This window comes from Salmo salar, chromosome ssa13, assembly GCF_905237065.1.
Source record: "Salmo salar chromosome ssa13, Ssal_v3.1, whole genome shotgun sequence".
Taxonomy (NCBI): domain Eukaryota; kingdom Metazoa; phylum Chordata; class Actinopteri; order Salmoniformes; family Salmonidae; genus Salmo; species Salmo salar.
Genome location: NC_059454.1, coordinates 89,189,494 through 89,208,892, shown reverse-complemented (window position 1 = coordinate 89,208,892; position 19,399 = coordinate 89,189,494). Strand labels below are relative to the sequence as shown.

The 19,399-nt window shown below is 43.9% G+C and overlaps 1 protein-coding gene across 5 annotated transcripts in view; it reads left to right on the top strand.

The window, feature by feature from the left end:
• LOC106568109 (roundabout homolog 2) overlaps positions 1 to 19,399 on the top strand; it is a 243,519-nt gene that overhangs the window by 185,177 nt on the left and 38,943 nt on the right. For 3 of the 5 annotated variants that reach the window (XM_045692356.1, XM_045692354.1, XM_045692358.1), the window contains exons 7-10: positions 404 to 415; positions 2,738 to 2,862; positions 3,821 to 3,992; positions 16,226 to 16,431. In XM_045692356.1, the coding sequence (XP_045548312.1) occupies positions 404 to 415; positions 2,738 to 2,862; positions 3,821 to 3,992; positions 16,226 to 16,431 (515 nt within the window). The remainder of the gene's footprint in view (positions 1 to 403; positions 416 to 2,737; positions 2,863 to 3,820; positions 3,993 to 16,225; positions 16,432 to 19,399) is intronic. The other 2 variants (XM_045692357.1, XM_045692355.1) reach the window with 1 other exon arrangement.

Sequence of the window (19,399 nt, the reverse complement as noted above, 5' to 3'; positions counted from 1 at the left end):
TTAAGGGTATTTGAGTTGAAGAGTGTAAGGCAGGCAAAACTCAGCGTTCTGATTTTGCCTTTGTTTGTTTGTACATAAGCACAGTGTGTCAGTGGTGATGCTATGATGTTTCCACATCTGTGACTGTGCATAAGACAATGTGAACATTGTATTACTATAAAAACCTTCCAACCCAAGATGATGCCAGGTTTATTTCATTTACCTAAGCCCCTTGCCATCACCTGCCATGGTGACTGAGCCCCACTCTCCTCATCCGTTCCTGCTGGACTTTTGTACCCAACACCATATGTCATTCATTTCTGATTTTCATTTATTTTTCTTTCCCTCTCCTCTCCTCCTCTCCTCCGCTCCTCTCGGTCTTGTGTTTTGTCCTCACCCATCCACACCATTGTTCTTTCACCAGATCGCCCTGTTGGTAAGTAAGACCTGATCCCATTCTGCATGTATTACTCTCTCTCTCTCTCTCTCTCTCTCTCTCTCTCTCTCTCTCTCTCTCTCTCTCTCTCTCTCTCTCTCTCTCTCTCTCTCTCTCTCTCTCTCTCTCTCTCTCTCTCTCTCTCTCTGTAACACAACGATACACACATGCACACACACACGCAAAGGCACATGCTTAAAAGGGCTCAGTAAATGTTCCTACACTTGTATACAGTGAGGGAAAAAAGTATTTGATCCCCTGCTGATTTTGTACGTTTTCCCACTGACAAAGAAATGATCAGTCTATAATTTTAATGGTAGGTTTATTTGAACAGTGAGAGACAGAATAACCAAAAAAATCCAGAAAAACACATGTCAAAAATGTTATAAATTGATTTCCATTTTAAGGGAAATAAGTATTTGACCCCTCTGCAAAACATGACTTAGTACTTGGTGGCAAAACCCTTGTTGGCAATCACAGAGGTCAGACGTTTCTTGTAGATGGCCACCAGGTTTGCACACATCTCAGGAGGGATTTTGTGCCACTCCTCTTTACAGATTTTCTCCAAGTCATTAAGGTTTCGAGGCTGACGTTTGGCAACTTGAACCTTCAGCTCCCTCCACAGATTTTCTATGGGATTAAGGTCTGGAGACTGGCTGGGCCACTCCAGGACCTGTGCTTCTTCTTGAGCCACTCCTTTGTTGCCTTGGCCGTGTGTTTTGGGTCATTGTCATGCTGGAATACCCATCCACGACCCATTTTCAATGCCCTGGCTGAGGGAAGGAGGTTCTCACCCAAGATTTGACGGTACATGGCCCCGTCCATCGTCCCTTTGATGCGGTGAAGTTGTCCTGTCCCCTTTGCAGAAAAACACCCCCAAAGCATAATGTTTCCACCTCCATGTTTGACGGTGGGGATGGTGTTCTTTGGGTCATAGGCAGCATTCCTCCTCCTCCAAACACGGCGAATTGAGTTGATACCAAAGAGCTCCATTTTGGTCTCATCTGACCACAACACTTTCACCCAGTTGTCCTCTGAATCATTCAGATGTTCATTGGCAAACTTCAGACGGGCATGTATATGTGCTTTCCTGAGCAGGGGGACCTTGCGGGCGCTGCAGGATTTCAGTCCTTCACGGCGTAGTGTGTTACTAATTGTTTTGTTGGTGACTATGGTTCCAGCTGCCTTGAGATCATTGACAAGATCCTCCCGTGTAGTTCTGGGCTGATTCCTCACTGTTCCCATGATCATTACAACTCCACGAGGTGAGATCTTGCATGGAGCCTCAGGCCGAGGGACGTTGACAGTTCTTTTGTGTTTCTTCCATTTCGAATAATCGCACCAACTGTTGTCTCCTTCTCACCAAGCTGCTTGGCGATGGTCTTGTAGCCCATTTCAGCCTTGTGTAGGTCTACAATCTTGTTCCTGACATCCTTGGAGAGCTCTTTGGTCTTGGCCATGGTGGAGAGTTTGGAATCTGATTGATTGATTGCTTCTGTGGACAGGTCTCTCTTATACAGGTAACAAGCTGAGATTAGGAGCACTCCCTTTAAGAGTGTGCTCCTAATCTCAGCACGTTACCTGTATAAAAGACACCTGGGTTCCAGAAATCTTTCTGACTGAGAGGGGGTCAAATACTTATTTCCCTCATTAAAATGCAAATCAATTTATAACATTTTTGACATGTGTTTTTCTGGATTTTTTGTTGGTGTTATTCTGTCTCTCACTGTTCAAATAAACCTACCATAAAAATTATAGACTGATCATTTCTTTGTCAGTGGGCAAACGTACAAAATCAGCAGGGGATCAAAAACTTCTTTCCCTCACTGTACATACACACCCATAAACACAAAACACACATTCACACCTGATTATTTAACATACAGTACTAATACATGCACATTTTGTTCCTTAGTTTGAATCACCCAACCCTGCCCTCCTTTTAGTTGTGTGTTGTAAAGTTAGTTGAAAACCCTTTGTTTCTCCAACCGTATCAAGACATAGTAGTTGATATGCAGTAGTTCTGATGTAGAAACTAGAAGGGGAGAATGTGTGTTAAAGCAGCCGTGCTCATGAGTTGGTCTCATTCATGCAGGTTTGCAGTCAGCTGGATCTATGGCTTGTGTGGTCTGTTAGCTGTAGTAATGGCTCTTAAGAGAGACTACTAGACAATCACCTGTTGCATGTTCCCTGCAGCCTGTAGCTTGTAGCTGAAACCTGTAGCGCTCCTTGCTTAGTTTGTATACATGAACATCATTTTCTCTAAATGTGTTCCTGCTGTGCTGTGGTGACAGTTTCACATCTCTGACCTTTGACCTTCAGAGGCTCCCCTGTTTGTGGTGCGACCCCGGGACCAGATCGTGGCTGAAGGGCGCACAGCCACCTTCCCCTGTGAGACCAAGGGCAACCCCCAACCCACTGTGTTTTGGCAACGAGAGGGCAGCCAGGTAAGAAACACTTGTTTGAATAACGTGTGTTGAATGTCTGTGTGCTTTTATACATGAGAGTTCCCCTTAGTGTGTTGGCCTCCTCCAATGCACATAAACAAAAATAACCTTTTACTTGTTTACCTAATTGAGACATGAAGGTTGGGTCCTGATTGGACAGTGGATAGAGCCGTGGAGCGAGAGAGAGCATTCCGGATTCCTGAGCCCGGTGACAGTTACATAATGAAGTGGTCATCAATCATCAGTCCACTCTGCAGGGCTCTGACCAGAAATTTATTTCTCAAGAAATTACAATCATTTGCTGCATTAGTTGTTAGGCATAATGGGATCAGGCTAATGTCCTTCCCTTCCCATCCGTTTGTCTGCTCTCAGGTAGCAGAATGGGAAAAAAATCGAATTGAAGCGAAAGAGGTAGAGACTTCAAGGCTATGTGTGGGCGGCCGTGAGGACTCACTTAACTTCAAGACCCGTAGTGCAGGGCATCATCACTGGCAGGGCTGACTGCGTCTCACACACAGTGTAAATTACTGACCACTCCGAGCAGATAGAGGACCCCAAACCCTTACTACTGAATTACACACACATTTGTAGGATAAGTGAGTGAATAGGAGGACTAAGGACATAACATCCTAGTCAGTAATGAACACACACTGAGAATGGAAATGGAGTAAAATAGAGCAAGGCTTCAGATGATTGGTTTAACCTGTTGGTGCTTTTTAGTTAATGCAGTCTGCTCTTGCCTTGTGCATGGGACTATACTGTTATATAACATTGTATTGCCAAGGTTGTCACTGACAGCAATTATGACTCATAACTGCACAGTACAGTTATGATTTATTATTCACTCATACTATTAACGGCAACATTTAGGCCTACATTGAATCTCGCCATGTTTTCTATGGAGCACAGGACTAAACAACATGCTGTTTTTCATAATGAATCTATGTTATCTCACCAGGATCTGCTGTTCCCCAGCCAGCCAGCGCAGGGAGACAGCCGTGTGTCAGTGGCAGTGAGTGGAGAGCTGACCATCTCCTCCGTACAGCGCTCTGATGCAGGCTACTACACCTGCCAGGCCCTTACTGTGGCCGGCAGCATCCTGGCCAAGGCTCAGCTAGAGGTGGCAGACGGTGAGAGTATATAGAGCATGCCATGCACAAACACACGCACACACACACACACACACAGACACACACACACACACACACACACACACACACACACACACACACACACACACACACACACACACACACCACATACACTGGTAGATGTGGTCATATCAATGCGCACCTGCAGAGCTATCCTTGCCAACCGAATTGTGTACCTTGCCTGAGAACAATGCACAACTAAGTGCAAGCACACACACTTGCTTGACCACATGCACTGAAGGTGCATAAAATTAATCAGAGGCTGACTGTTTAATGCTTGGCACTAGTCTTGGCTGAGATGTGCTGAAAGCTGTAAGAGCTAATCGGTCAAATGCCTTCATCCACTTCATTAGCATGTCACTGTGGGAAGTTACACCAGAGACAGGCCATGAAAGGCCTACAAAGAGAGAAACTGTTCAAATGAAAACTCTCTCCCTGATGGAGAGTCACATGTACACCTCTCTCCTCCTCTCAAAGAGCATCATTATCTTAAGTGCTGAGCTAGTGCCAGTTAGGAGCTGTTTACGCCTCTCTCGCTCTCTCTTTCTCTCTCTCGCTCTCTATCTCTGTCTCCATCTCTCTCTCTCTTTCTCATTCATTTCCTGGATTCCTCTCTCACACATTATTGAATTTACATCTGCTAAAGTTTTTTTTGGAAAGAGAACATACCTTGCCATGCGAGTTGGAAAATATGTAAATAGTGTTGCTGTATACAGTACAGGGAATTGAAGGAATTGATCAAGTGATTGAGTGTGAAAAATGCAACAAGAGCTCACGGTTTTACCAATTTGACTTCAGATTCAGACACAAATTTTTAAGTTGCTCCAATGGTCAAATTTTGAAGTGTTTTTGACACCCTGGGTTGCTCCTAATGCTCAAATCAAGTAAATCAAATCAAATTGTATTTGTCACATCTGCCGAATACAACGGGTAGACATAACCGTGAAATGCTTGCTTACGAGCCTAGTGATACAGAATTAAAAAATAATAGTAAAAATAAAAATAGTAAGACAAGAGGAATAAAATATACAAAAATGAAGCTATATACAGGGAGTACCAGTACCAGATCAATGTGCAGGGAGGGGAATGAGGTATTTGAGGTAGATATGTACATGAAGACAGGGTAATGTGATTAGGCATTAAGATAGATAATAATAAGACTAAAATAAAGGACAGAGTAGCAACAGCATATGATGAGTATGTCAAATCAAATGAAATTGTATTTGTCACATGCGCTGAATACGACAAGTTTAGACCTTACTTTGAAATGCTTACTTACACGCCCTTAACCAACAATGCAGTTTTAAGAAAAACAAGAATTAAGAACAAATATTTACTAAATAAACTAAAGTAAAAAATAAAAGAGCAACAATAAAATAGCAATAACGAGGGGGTACAGGTTAGTCAAGGTAATTGAGGTAATTTGTACATGTAAGTAGGGGTAAAGTGACTATGCATAGATAATAGATAATAAACAGCAAGTAGCAGCAGCGTAAAAAAAAGGCGGGGTTGGGGGTCAATGCAAATAGTCCAGGTAGCCATTTAATTAGCTATTTAGCAGTCTTATGGCTTGGGGGTAGAAGCTGTTCAGAAGCCTTTTGGACCTAGACTTGGCGCTCCGGTACCGATTGCCATGCCGTAGCAGAGAGAACAGTCTATGACTAGGGTGGCTGGAGTCTTTGGCAATTTTTAGGGCCTTCCTCTGACACCGCCTGGTATAGAAGTCCTGGATGGCAGGAAGCTTGGCCCCAGTGATGTACTGGGCCATACTGGAGGCCGAGCAGTTGTCATACCAGGTGGTGATGCAACCAGTCAGGAGGTTCTCGATGGTGCAGCTGTATAACTTTTTGAGGATCTGAGGACCTATGCCAAATCTTTTCAGTCTCCTGAGGGGGAATAGGTGTTGTTGTGCCCTCTTCACGACTGTCTTGGTGTGTTTGGACCACGATAGTTTGTTGGTGATGTGGACACAAAGGAACTTGAAGCTCTCAACCTGCTCCAGTACAGCCCCATCGATGAGAATGAGGGCGTGCTCTTCCCTCCTTTTCCTGTAGTCCACGATCATCTCCTTTGTCTTGATCACATTGTGGGAGAGGTTGTTGTGTGTGTGTGTTGTGTGTTTGTGTTGTGTCGGTATACATTTGTGTGTTATATGAGTGTGTGCGTATGTACAGTAGTGTATGTGAATGTGTGTGGGTTTTGTGTGAGTGGGTCAGTATGGTATATATGTGAGTGTGTATATAGTGTGTATATTTTGTCTTGTGAGTGTGCATAGAGTCAGTGCAAGACAGGGTCAGTAACCATTAAAACTTCTTCGGGCTAGGGGGAAGTATTTTCACGTCCGGATGAAAAGCATGCCCAAAGTAAACTGCCTGCTACTCAGGCCCAGAAGCTAGGATATGCTTATAATTAGATTTGGATATAAAATACACTGAAGTTTCTAAAACTGTTAGAATAATGTCTGTGAGTATAACAGAACTGATTTGGCAGGCGAAACCCAATCCACAATCCATCCAGGGAAAAAATATTTTGAGGTCATTGTGTTTTCCAATGGATTTCTATGGGAGACCTTATTAGGGCCTAGATTGCAGTTCCGATGGCTTCCACTAGATGTCAACAGTCTTTAGAAATTGTTTGATGTTTTTCTTTTGAGAAATGAAGAAGTAGTGCTATTCTTTGTACATGTCACTCTGAAGGGCTTTAGTCTTTTGTTGTGCGTGAACAGGAGCGCACTCCGTGTTATTTTTCTTCGGTATTGGAAACAGATTATCATGTCTTAAATTTGATCGTTTATTGAAATTTTAGGATACCTCAGGTTGGATTAGGAACGTTGTTTGAAATGTTTGGACCAAGTTTACAGGTAACTTATTAGATACTTTGTTGTCATGTTGGAACCGGTGTATATCTGAATCAAACGCGCCAAATAAATGGACATTTTGGGGATATAAAGAAGGAATTTATCGAACAAAACGACCATTCATTGTATCACTGAGACATTTGAGATTGCAAAAAAAAGAAGATCTTCAAAGGTAAGTGTCATGACTTCCGCTGAAATCGGTCCCTCTCCTTGTTCGGGCGGCGTTCGGAGGTCGATGTCGCCGGCCTTCTAGCCACCGCTGATCCACTTTTCATTTTCCATTTGTTTTGTCTTAGTCTTACACACTTGGTTTCACCCACCCAATTACCTGTTTATTATTTAACCCTCTGTTCCCCATGTTTGTTTGTGAGTGATTGTTTGTTGTATTGTGGTCCGTATTGTGGGCTTGGTAATTCTCTTGTATTTTGATGACTTTGAGTAAAGTTACTTTTATTTACTCATCTCTGCTGTCCTGCGCCTGACTCCTCTGCACCAGTGTCACGTCCTGACCCTGGTATGAGGTCATTTTTCCCTAGTAGTTTGATCAGGGCGTGACAGGGGGGTGTTTTGTCTATGTGTTTTGGGTTTTCTGTTTTCTATGTGGGTTGTCTAGAGTTTCATTCTATGTTGTCATTTTCTATGTTGTGGCCAGGTATGGTTTCCAATCAGAGGCAGCTGTCTATCGTTGTCTCTGATTGGAAGCCATACTTAGGCAGCCTGTTTTTCATGGGATTTTGTGGGTGGTTGTTTCCGTTTAGTCTAGAGTACCTGACGGGACTGTTGTTGGTCGTTTTATTGTTTTGTTGTTGAAGTGTTTTCATTAAAAATCAAAGAATGAGCACTATACACGCTGCACCTTGGTCTCCATTCAATGACCCCTATGACAACCAGCTACACATAGATCCTTACAGTAAGGCATTTATTATATGGCTATTTCTGACTTTTGTGTTGCACCTGCCTGGTTGAAAAATGATTTTCATGTGTTTGTATTCGGGACGCTGTCCTTATATAATCGCATGGTGTGCTTTCACCATAAAGCGTGGTCGTTTTATTGTTTTGTTGTTGAAGTGTTTTCATAAAAATCAAAGAATGAGCACTATAGACGCTGCACCTTGGTCTCCATTCAACGACCCCTATGACAGAACCACCCACAGTAAAAGGACTGAGCAGCGTGAGAGGAGGTACCTGGAGTTGTGGATGTGGGAAGAAATCCTGGATGGGAAGGGACCCTGGAGCCAGGCTGGGGAGTATCGTCACCCGAAGGAGGAATTGGAAGAAGCGAGGGAGCGACGGTATTATGAGGCGCTGTATCCTCCAATAGGGGAGGCGAAGAGGCAGCCCCAAAAAACTTTTTGGGGGGGAGGCATACGGGGAGTTTGGCGAGGTCAGGGGGAGCCCTGATCTAACTTCCCGGGCATTTCGGAGTGAGCCATGGAGTAAACCGGAGCCAGTCGGGGAGTCAAGCGCGGAGCACGACGCTAGATTCCGGAGAGAGGTACTGGCGGAAAGGGCACGGCGGAGCAGGCGCGCAGAGGGGCGAGCAATGCAGTATGGAGTGATGCGCACTATGTCGCCCATACGCACTCACAGTCCGGTGCGGTCGATACAAGCTCCTCAACGTTGCCGTGCGAGAGTTGGCCGGCAGCCAGGAAAAAGTGTGCCGGCTCAACGTATCTGGCCTCCAGTGCGGCTCTTCGGCCCAGGATACCCTACGCCTGCTCCACACACGGTACCCCTCATTCCCCAGCACAGCCCAGTTCGTCCTGTGCCAGCGCTCCGCCCTTGCCGGGCTAGAGTCAGCATCAAGCCAGGATGGGTTGTGCTAGCCGTAAGTGCCAGACCTCCAGTAAACCTCCATGGCCCAGTACGTCTGGTGCCTGCTCTGCGCACTCTCCCTCCAGTGCGCACCCATAACCCGGTACGGCCGGTGCCTGCTGTGAGCACTCGGCTCTTAGTGCGTCTCCCCAGTCCGGTGAGACCGATTCCTGCTCCACGTAAAAATCCTCAAGTGATAATCGATGGTCCGATGCCTGTAAAGATGATCCATTGCACTAAGCCTTTAGTGATGATCCATGGCCCGGACCCTGTAGGGACATTCCATGGCACGAAGCCTGAAGAGGTAATCCATGGCCCGGAACTTGAGGAAAAAATCCTTGGCAAGAAGCCTGGAGGGATTCTAAATATTCCGGAGCTTGTAAGGATAAACCATGGCACGATGCCTGTCAGAATAATCCATGAGCCGGCACCTGTATTGAGAATCCAAGGTAAGATGCCTCCAGTGATGATCCTTGGTGCGGAACCTATAGAAATGATCCAAGGCATGGAGTCAGCAGCAATAGTCATTAGTCCGGAACCGATTATGACGCCTCCTAGTCCGGAGCCTCCGGCGACGCTGTTCCGTCCGGAGCCTCCAGCTACACTCCCCAGTCTGGAGCTTCCAGCAACGCTCTTCAGTCCGGAGCCTTCAGCAACGCTCCCCAGCCCGGGGCCTCCAGCGACGCTCCCCAGTCTGGAGCCTCCAGCGACAGTCTGCAGCCCGGAGACTTCAGCGGCGGTCTGCAGCCCAGAGCCTTCAGCGGTGGTCTGCAGCCCAGAGCCTTCAGCGGCGGTCTGCAGCCCAGAGCCTTCAGCGGCGGCCTGCAACCGAGATCCTCCAGCAGCGGCTTGGAGGTCGGAACCTCCAGCAGTGGTCTACAGCACAGTGATTCTGGTAAGGATCTACAGTCCAATTCCTCCAATAATGATCCACAGGCCTATGTTACAAAAGCGGAGGGATATTCGGGCGGAATGGAGGTTACGCCCTGAGCCAGAGCCACCTCCGTTGCTGGAGGATCGGGAGAAGAGGAAGGTTCTGGGTGGAGCACATGAGCCGCCATAGACTGTTGTCACCCTCACTGCCCTCCCTTTGTGTTTGGGGTTGTTGTTGGGTTTTTTGGTTTGGGTGCAGTCGGAGTGTGCACCTTTGGGGGAGATACTGTCACGTCCTGACCCTGGTATGTGGTCATTGTTTCCTAGTAGTTTGGTCAGGGCGTGACGGGGGTGTTTTGTCTATGTGTTTTGGGTTTTCTGTGTGGGTTGTCTAGAGTTTCATCCTATGCTGTCATTTTCTATGTTGTGGCCAGGTATGGTTTCCAATCAGAGGCAGCTGTCTATCGTTGTCTCTGATTGGAAGCCATACTTAGGCAGCCTGTTTTTCATTGGGGTTTTGTGGGTGGTTGTTTCCGTTTAGTCTAGAGTACCTGACGGGACTGTTGTTGGTTGTTTTATTGTTTTGTTGTTGAAGTGTTTTCATTAAAAATCAAAGAATGAGCACTATACACGCTGCACCTTGGTCTCCATTCAATGACCCCTATGACAACCAGCTACACATAGATCCTTACAGTAAGGCATTTATTATATGGCTATTTCTGACTTTTGTGTCGCACCTGCCTGGTTGAAAAATGATTTTCATGTGTTTGTATGCGGGACGCTGTCCTCATATAATCGCATGGTGTGCTTTCACCATAAAGCCTTTTTGAAATCTGACATAGCTGCTGGATTAACAAGAAGTTAAGCTTTATTTTGATGTTTTACACTTATATTTTTGTCAATGTTGAATATTTATATTTCTGTAGTTTGAATTTGACGCTCTGCAATTTCACTGGATGTTGTCAAATCAATCCCGCTAACGGGATTGGAGCGGGATTCGCGCTTAAGGGATCCCTAAGAGGTTTTAACTAACTATTTAGCAGTCTTACGCCTGATATAGAGGTGCTGGATGGCAGGGACCTCGGTACTGGGCTGTCCGTACCATCCTCTGTAGTGCTTTGCGGTCGAGGGTGGTGCATTTGCCATATCAAGCGGTGATGCAGCCAGTCAAGATGCTCTCGATAGTGCAGCTGTAGAACTTTTTGCTCAGCATAGTCCCGTTGCTCCAAACTAGGGCTGTGCGGTCACAAAATTTCGTCAGCCGGTGGTTGTCAAGCAAATAACTGTCGATCTCACGGTAATAAACACATTTAGCATCTCCTAGTTTCCACACATAGCCTACAAGCTACAGATGCAGACCTTTGGAACATCTACATTTTAAAAAGGCTAATAAATCCATGTAATATAGCTAACACATTCACAATAAATTCATTATTTATTTTAGACAGGTCTAAAGAAATAGGATATAAAGAAAATATTATCTATTTTACAAGAACAGAATAGCATACTCTGAGTTGTCTTTATGTTATGTCACACCCTGACCGTAGAGATCCTTAGTATTCTCTATGTTTGGTTAGGTCAGGGTGTGACTCGGGTGGGAAAGTCTATGTTTTCTGTTTCTTTGTTTGTGGGCCGAGTGTGGTTCCCAATCAGAGGCAGCTGTCTATCGTTGTCTCTGATTGGGAATCATACTTAGGCAGCCTATTTTCCACCTGTGTTTGTGGGAGGTTATCCTGTTGGGGATAGGGGGCAGTATTTGCACGGCTGGATAAAAAACGTACCCGATTTAATCTGGTTACTACTCCTGCCCAGTAACTAGAATATGCATATAATTATTGGCTTTGGATAGAAAACACCCTAAAGTTTCTAAAACTGTTTGAATGGTGTCTTTGAGTATAACAGAACTCCTATGGCAGGCCAAAACCTGAGAAGATTTCAAGCAGGAAGTGGCCTGTCTGAGAAGTAGTGTTTCATCTTGGCTCTTTTTATTGAAAACTCAGGATCTGTGCAATAACGTGACACTTCCTACGTCGTCCATAGGGTCTCAGAGCCCGGGAAAACGGTGAACGATATCGAGGCAGGCTCTGGCTGAAACACTTTATCGCTTTTGGCAAGTGGCCACTCAGAGTACTATGGGCTTAGGCGCGTGCCCGCTTCGACCGAATGGTTTCTTTTCCTTTGTCTGTTTATCTAAACGCAGATTCCCGGTTCGGAATATTATCGCTTTTTTATGAGAAAAATTGCATAAAAATTGATTTTAAACAGCGGTTGACATGCTTCGAAGTAAGGTAATGGAATATTTAGAATTCTTTTGTCACGAATTGCGCCATGCTCGTCACCCTTATTTAGCCTTTAGGATAGTGTCTAGAACGCACGAACAAAACGCCGCTGTTTGGATATAACGATGGATTATTTTGGACCAAACCAACATTTGTTATTGAAGTAGAAGTCCTGGGAGTGCATTCTGACAAAGACAACAAAGGTAAGAACATTTTTCTTATAGTAAATCTGACTTTGATGAGTGCTAAACCTGCTGGGTGTCTAAATAGCTAGCCCTGTGATGCCGGGCTATCTACTGAGAATATTGCAAAATGTGCTTTCACCGAAAAGCTATTTTAAAATCGGACATATCGAGTGCATAGAGGAGTTCTGTATCTATAATTCTTAAAATAATTGTTATGCTTTTTGTGAACGTTTATCGTGAGTAATTTAGTAAATTCACCGGCAGTGTTCGGTGGGAATGCTAGTCACATGCTAGTCACATGCTAATGTAAAAATCTGGTTTTTGATATAAATATGAACTTGATTGAACAAAACATGCATGTATTGTATAACATAATGTCCTAGGGTTGTCATCTGATGAAGATCATCAAAGGTTAGTGCTACATTTAGCTGTGGTTTGGGTTTATGTGACATTATATGCTAGCTTGAAAAATGGGTGTCTGATTATTTCTGGCTCGGTACTCTGCTGACATAATCTAATGTTTTGCTTTCGTTGTAAAGCCTTTTTGAAATCGGACAGTGTGGTTAGATTAACGAGAGTCTGATTTGAATAACGCGCCACAGGATTCAACTGGCTGTTGAGTAGGTGGGACGCAAGCGTCCCACCTAGCCCAGAGAGGTTATTTTCTGTTTAGTGTCTGTGCCTGACAGAACGGTTCGCTTTCGTTTTGTTGCTTTTGCTTATTCTTGTTTGAGTGTTTCTTGAAATAAAGTATCATGAACACTTACCACGCTGCGCCTTGGTCCACTTCTCCTTCTAACGACGAGTGTTACATGTTAGGTCCTAATCTGGCTATGCCATAGGGCTGTAGGCTACACTAGTTCATTTAGCAGACAAGATTTGGTTAGAATTCCATGGCATTATTTTATATTGTTTTATAGTATGAAGAATACAATTGAATAAAGCTGAATAAAATATAAATTATATTTTCTCCAAACTATTTGAGGGAGTGCGTGCATGCGTCTATTCTGTGTTGAGCCGTAGCAAAGAAATAGGTACTCCTATATGTTTAATTTAGAGTTATTAATGTAACTTTAGGCTGCATGATACGACTCTAATGATGATTTGAAAGAAGTCGCTTGAAAAGCATGAGCTCTGCTTAGTTTTTTTTGCGCAGGCTGTACACACTTCATCAGTCTCTCATTCACAATTTGACAAGCACTTGATAATGCCTCAAATTTCACGACGGCATCCCCTTTGTGTGGCCATAATGCACCCTAAAAAAAGTAAATGACTTTTACGGCCAGTGGCCGTTGTTCCCTTCTCCCAGAGTGCTAAGTGCCCCGAATCACTTCTCACTCACATGGCTCTCCATCACGTGATTGGGTCTTTCTCACAGGCTACAAGTGAAGACAGACACATCGGGGACGCGACTGCGTGCGTGCTTATCCAATTCTGAGGCGCATATTGAAGATATTGGAAGAACTGTCCACATTTACTTTTCGTCAGCCAACAAGATGAGTTGACCTAACAAACAGCAAAAGCTCTAGCCTATGTCAATCTACTATCCCCCATTGTACTAGAGTTTACCTATTCAATTCTGTGCCAGAAATAAATATTCTAAACATAGTCGTACAGTTGTGGGATGCAATAGATCCTAAATTAATGCAACCACTAGCATAAAAAAAAAGTTTTTATTCAATGTGGCTGACGCAGATCAGAACATTTAGCTTGACATCTCGTTAACTATTAAGCTATTTCTTCACATTATAAGCGCAGCAAAGCACACATGGCAGTAGGTTATAAGCGTGAAGGTTCCATTAGCGAGAAAACACCATTATCAAAAGTGAGATTATGCATGTAATGCTTTGATTATAAAGGTGCATTTTTATGGTGAAAAGTATCTTCCCCAAACTTGAAACTCACGCGTTACTTATGTATGCCAGTTATGCTCTAAACTCATTGTAAAGTGGATTCATGTGCTTAATTTTAAGAAGTTATTTGGCCACTTCAGTTGTGATGCAAATCTTATCAAAACATTTTGGTTATGGAAAATATATTAACAGCGGTTTAGATAGTACAATGATCACCTACACTATACTTGCTTGTTTGTCACATAAACTGAAATTAGGCGAACTGTTAGAATTTTAGCAACCAGGAAATTGGTGGAGCAATTTCTGCATAGTGCATCTTTAAGTTTAGGCATTCATTCCGAATGGTTACGTTAAGGGTTAAGGTAAAAATAAAGTCAAAATTTGTCTCTACAACTGGAATTGAACACGGGACCTTCGGAAACCGGGAGAGGCTATACGGACATGCCTAGTGCCCAAATGTATTACATATTTGGTGCAGCAAAAGTAGAGTGGAGACGAACAGATTCGGTTCAGTAAGTCATCCTGTTGAGCCCTTCCCAGCTTGCTAGTTGATAGATGTTGCTAGAAAGATGTTGCTTGCCTGCCAAAGTTGGAACTTGGGAGCGTGCTTAGTATAGTTTTTTATGTAGACGTTAATGCCGTAGTTGTAAGTTTTCGTTGAAAATCACTACAATAAATGTGCTTTAGCTTTCACCCTGGCCTGATATTGGCTACACTATCTAGCTACTTCCTTTTCCTTACTGCGGCAAGCAGGATCGTAGGGACACTGTGCCCTGTGTTGTTGTGTTACCAGCTTGCAGTGCAAACTCTCCCCATTGAGCAGTAGACTGTATCACTTTGACATCCACATGGTGACTACAGTAGTATCAAATACCAATATTACAAGTTATTTCTCGTGTAGGATGTTGTCCTACTTTAAATGAAATCAAGTGGATGGAACAAATTGCCCAATTGAGCTACCGCCAGCGACATGTTATGCTGCTACCCGGTGGGAGGCAACTGCTGGCCAGTGGGAAGCAGCTCACGTCAGCAAGCACAAGCCTCTAAGCCCAACCATATTGCATTGCTCCGGGAGACCTGTTGCCCGGAGAAAAGATGCTAGCAAGCACCTCAATAGAACACTGTTGCACTGGTCATTTGCAACTTCTTGTCATTATGTTAGCTAATTGGCATGCCACGGTGACATCCAGATGTCGACCACAATACGACAAATTATTTCTCCCTCGACCATCGAAATAAGCATCACTTTCTTTTACAAGTTTTAACTAGCGCCATACTGCTGTTGTTGCCAGCATAAACTAGTATGATGGGAAGTTCTCATCAATACCACTGACTGAACCGAATCCATTCATCTACACTCCACTCTCAGCTGCGTGACATACGTCATCAATTTGGGCACCAGGCGTATCCATATATACTCTCCCATTCCACCGCCACTATCCACAACGTCTTAGCAAACCCAAGCCTACTTGATCATAATAGCGCTCACTGTTGCCTCTACTGGCCGGTTTCGAAGGCATTTACAGATGTCCTCAGGACATGGACAGGCGTACAATTTCTAAGTCAATCTTGAGCGATCTGGCTGGAAAAATAATGCAAGAAGAGGTAATCTTTTGTTATAGCATCTGATTACAGTTAAATAATATTTTTGGAGTCTAGCAATTGTTCAATATTAATCATACAATGTGGTGCTGACAATTATTACGTATACAGTGGGTATAGTATAAAAGTCTCAGCAGGAAAGTTAGCAGAGTAAAATTATGTCTCACTCTATAAAGGCTGGTGTCTGATTGGTTTCTCTGCTGGTTTCTCTTTCTGGTTTAGTGACTGTGTCCTCTGAGTCTGAAGGAGCTGTGATAGAATTTTAGAGCTCTAGAACCTGGTGCAAATACTCTGTCTGAGTTGAGACTAACAGCACTGATAAGCAGGGGAAGAAGAGACAATATTAAAAGATTGAACACACCAGAAATGCAGTGGCTTGTTTCTTGTCTGGGGGGGGGGGGGGGGGGGGCTGTGAGGTGCAGCGGTGAGTCAGAGGAGGAAGAGAAGGAAGGAGGGAGGGTGTGAAGGCAGGGTAATTAGCGCTGTAGGCGAGCCATCGTTATTCTACACCTTGTAAATAGAGCGCTATGGTGTGATATGGTGTCATTAGCACACACTATCAGAAACCTGCAAACGACCCCCAAAACAGGTACCCCCTATCACAACAGATACATCAAGAAGACCTTGCGTCTCCAATGATAAATGCATTAACGTTTATAGGGTCAAATTTGTAATTTAGTATAGCACTAAACTGTAATTCATAGTTTGTGTTTCATTGTTTTCATTGTGATTCCTTGTTTTTCTCCAGCCTCAAAGGACCGCCCCCCGCCCATCATCCGGCAGGGCCCATCCAACCAGACACAGGCTGTTGGGGGTGTGGCCCTGCTGAGGTGCCAGGCATCAGGGGACCCGGAGCCCACCGTTACCTGGCTGAAGGACGGCCTCAGTCTGCTGGGGAAGGACCTTCGCATGGCCCTGCTGGAGCCTGGCAGCCTGCAGATCCAAAGCTCCAGGGTGGGTTTATAGGACTGATGCTGTACAAACACAATACACACAGTCACAGCAGCAAGCCTCCACACTGTGTTCACTCATGATTGATTTGGCCATGAGTCTGCCTGCCATAGTGACTCCATCTTTTCTCTCTCTGCTTCTCTACTTTCATTGACTTCTTTTCAATAAACTGCCCTTTCTTTACGGTTTCTCTCTATTCTCAAAGGCAGGTTGTTAAGGTTTGTGTGTGTGTTTGTCGCTCTGTGTGTGAGTGTGCACGTGTGTTTATGCGCTTGCCTCTCATATTGTTTGTGAGAGAGAGGAGAGAAATTCCCATCTGATGTCAGTTGGATGTAATTCAAATGGACAAGTGCAGGCAGGTTGCCTCTAAAGATGAATAGAGGGTATTGATCTTTATAAGTCATTTAAAGCTGTCATTTAGAGCCATACGCCTAGCAGCATTTAGAGATGCTCTAACCCAAGGACAGTGATTGTGGGGAATGCAACCATGTAAGGGACAGATCGAAATTGACAAATAACAATACATGTAAAAACACATCCCTCCCTACCTTGTAGGCTTACCCAGTATCGAATTTCTGAATTTCATTAAACATTTTGGTGTTTTGTACCAGATGTCTCTTTCCATTCATCAAATTGCCTCTGCACAGTTTGGATTGATTGATTGATTGATTGATTGATTGATTGATTGATTGATTGATTGATTGATTGATTGAAAGTTAAAAATATACATACAGTGCATTCGGAAAGTATTCAGACACCTTCACTTTTTCTACATTTTGTTACGTTACAGCCTTATTCTAAAATTGATTAAATGTTTATTTTCCTCATCATTCTAAACACAATACCGCACGTAGAGCCCCGAGACAAGATTGAGTCGAGGCACAGATCTGGGGAAGGGTACCAAAACATTTCTGCAGCATTGAACCATTGGCCTTCATCATTGTTAAATGGAAGAAGTTTGGAACCACCAAGACTCTTCTTAGAGCTGGCCGCCCGGCTAAACTGAGTAATCAGGGGAGAAGGGCCTTGGTCAGGGAGGTGACCAAGAACCCGATGGTCACTCTGACAGAGCTCTAGAGTTCCTCTGTGGAAATGGGAGAACCTTCCAGAAGGACAACCATCCCTGCAGCACTCTACCAATCAGGTCTTTATTGTAGAGTGGCCAGATGGAAGCCACTGCTCATTAAAAGGCACATGACAGCCCACTTGGAGTTTGCCAAAAGGACTCTCAGACTATGAGAATCAAGATTCTCTGGTCTGATGAAACCAAGATTGAACTCTTTGGCCTGAATGCCAAGTGTCACGTCTGGAGTAAACCTGGCACCATCCCTTTGTTGAAGCATGGTCGTGGCAGAATCATGCTGTGGGGATGTTTTTCAGTGGCAGGGACTGGGAGACTAGTCGGGATCAAGGGAAAGATGAACAGAACAAAGTACTGAGAGATCCATAATAATAACCTGCCACAGAGCGCTCAGGACCTCAGACTGGGGAGAAAGTTCACATTTTAACAGGACAAAAACTCTAAGCACACAGCCAAGACAACACAGGAGTGGCTTCGGGACAAGTCTCTGAAGGTCTTTGAGTGGCCCAGCCAGAGCCCGGACTTGATCCAGATCTAATATCTCTGGAGAGACCTGAAAATAGCTGTGCAGCGACGCTCAGCATCCTACCTGACAGAGCTTGAGAGGATCTGCAGAAGAATGGGAGAAACTCCTCAAATACAGGTGTGCCAAGCTTATAGCGTCATACCACAGAAGACTCGAGGCTGTAATCGCTGCCAAAGGTGCTTCAACAAAGTACTGAGTAAGGAGTCTGAATACTTATGTAAGTGTGATATTTCTGTTTTTTATTTTTAATACATTTGCAAAACTTTATAAAAACTTGTTTTTGCTTTGTCATTATGGGGTATTGTATGTAGATTGATGAGGGAAAAAAAATATTTCATCAATTTTAGAATAAGGCTGTAACGTAACATATTGTGTAAAAAGTGAAGGGGTCTGAATACTTTCTGAATACAGAAATCATTTTTAAAGTGACTGTGATTGCACAATGAAGTCAGGGACTTATTTCCAGTGTGGTCACTACATTTGCTGCAGCACATGCTGCAGAAATATAAGGACTGAATGCACACCTAATTTACACATCTCCATCTGGCTTTTGGGGGTCACCTTATTTTTTAACATGTATTGGATAACGGCACAATCATTTGGGCTTTTTTGGGCTTGGGCTCATAACATTTATTTAATGTATGACTCATCAGCCTCAGGTAGCATCATACTTGAATTTTCATGCCGATCAAAGCTCTTATCAAATCCAGACATACATGTATTAATATGCTTTAGAATGCCACTTCCGGTTTGGGCGGGAAATACCGGATTACCCGGGAGGAAAGTGGTTATTCTCGAGGTGGAACATTTTGTAAAATACCGGGAAAATATTCAAACCTACTCTGTAGCTTATTTTTTAGATGTTTGGGGCTGCTGGTGAACCATGATGTGCAGGCATAATCAAAGTGACACTGGACTAGCACACTTAACAGAGTCTTTAGTGTGTCTATAGGTTTCCATCTAATTGGCGACAGATTTTCATGTAAATCTTCTAAAATATGCATCAAAACAATATGCGTATTTCAGGGTTTCCTTTAGGAAAATGTGTCGCCTGACAACGTGACTGGGAAGATTTTAATTTACTAGACATTTGAGAAATTTACCGGACATCCATATTGTCACGTCCTGACCAGTAAAGGGGTTATTTGTTATTGTAATTTGGTCAGGATGTGGCAGGGGGTGTTTGTTTTATGTGTTTCGGGGTTTGTGGTTAATATCCTATGTTAGTATATTTCTATGTTCGTTCTAGTCTTTCTATTTCTATGTGTAGTTTATTGGGTTGACCTTCAATTGGAGGCATCTGTTCCTCGTTGCCTCTAATTGAAGGTCCTATTTATTAGGGGTGTTTTTTCATGGGTTTTTGT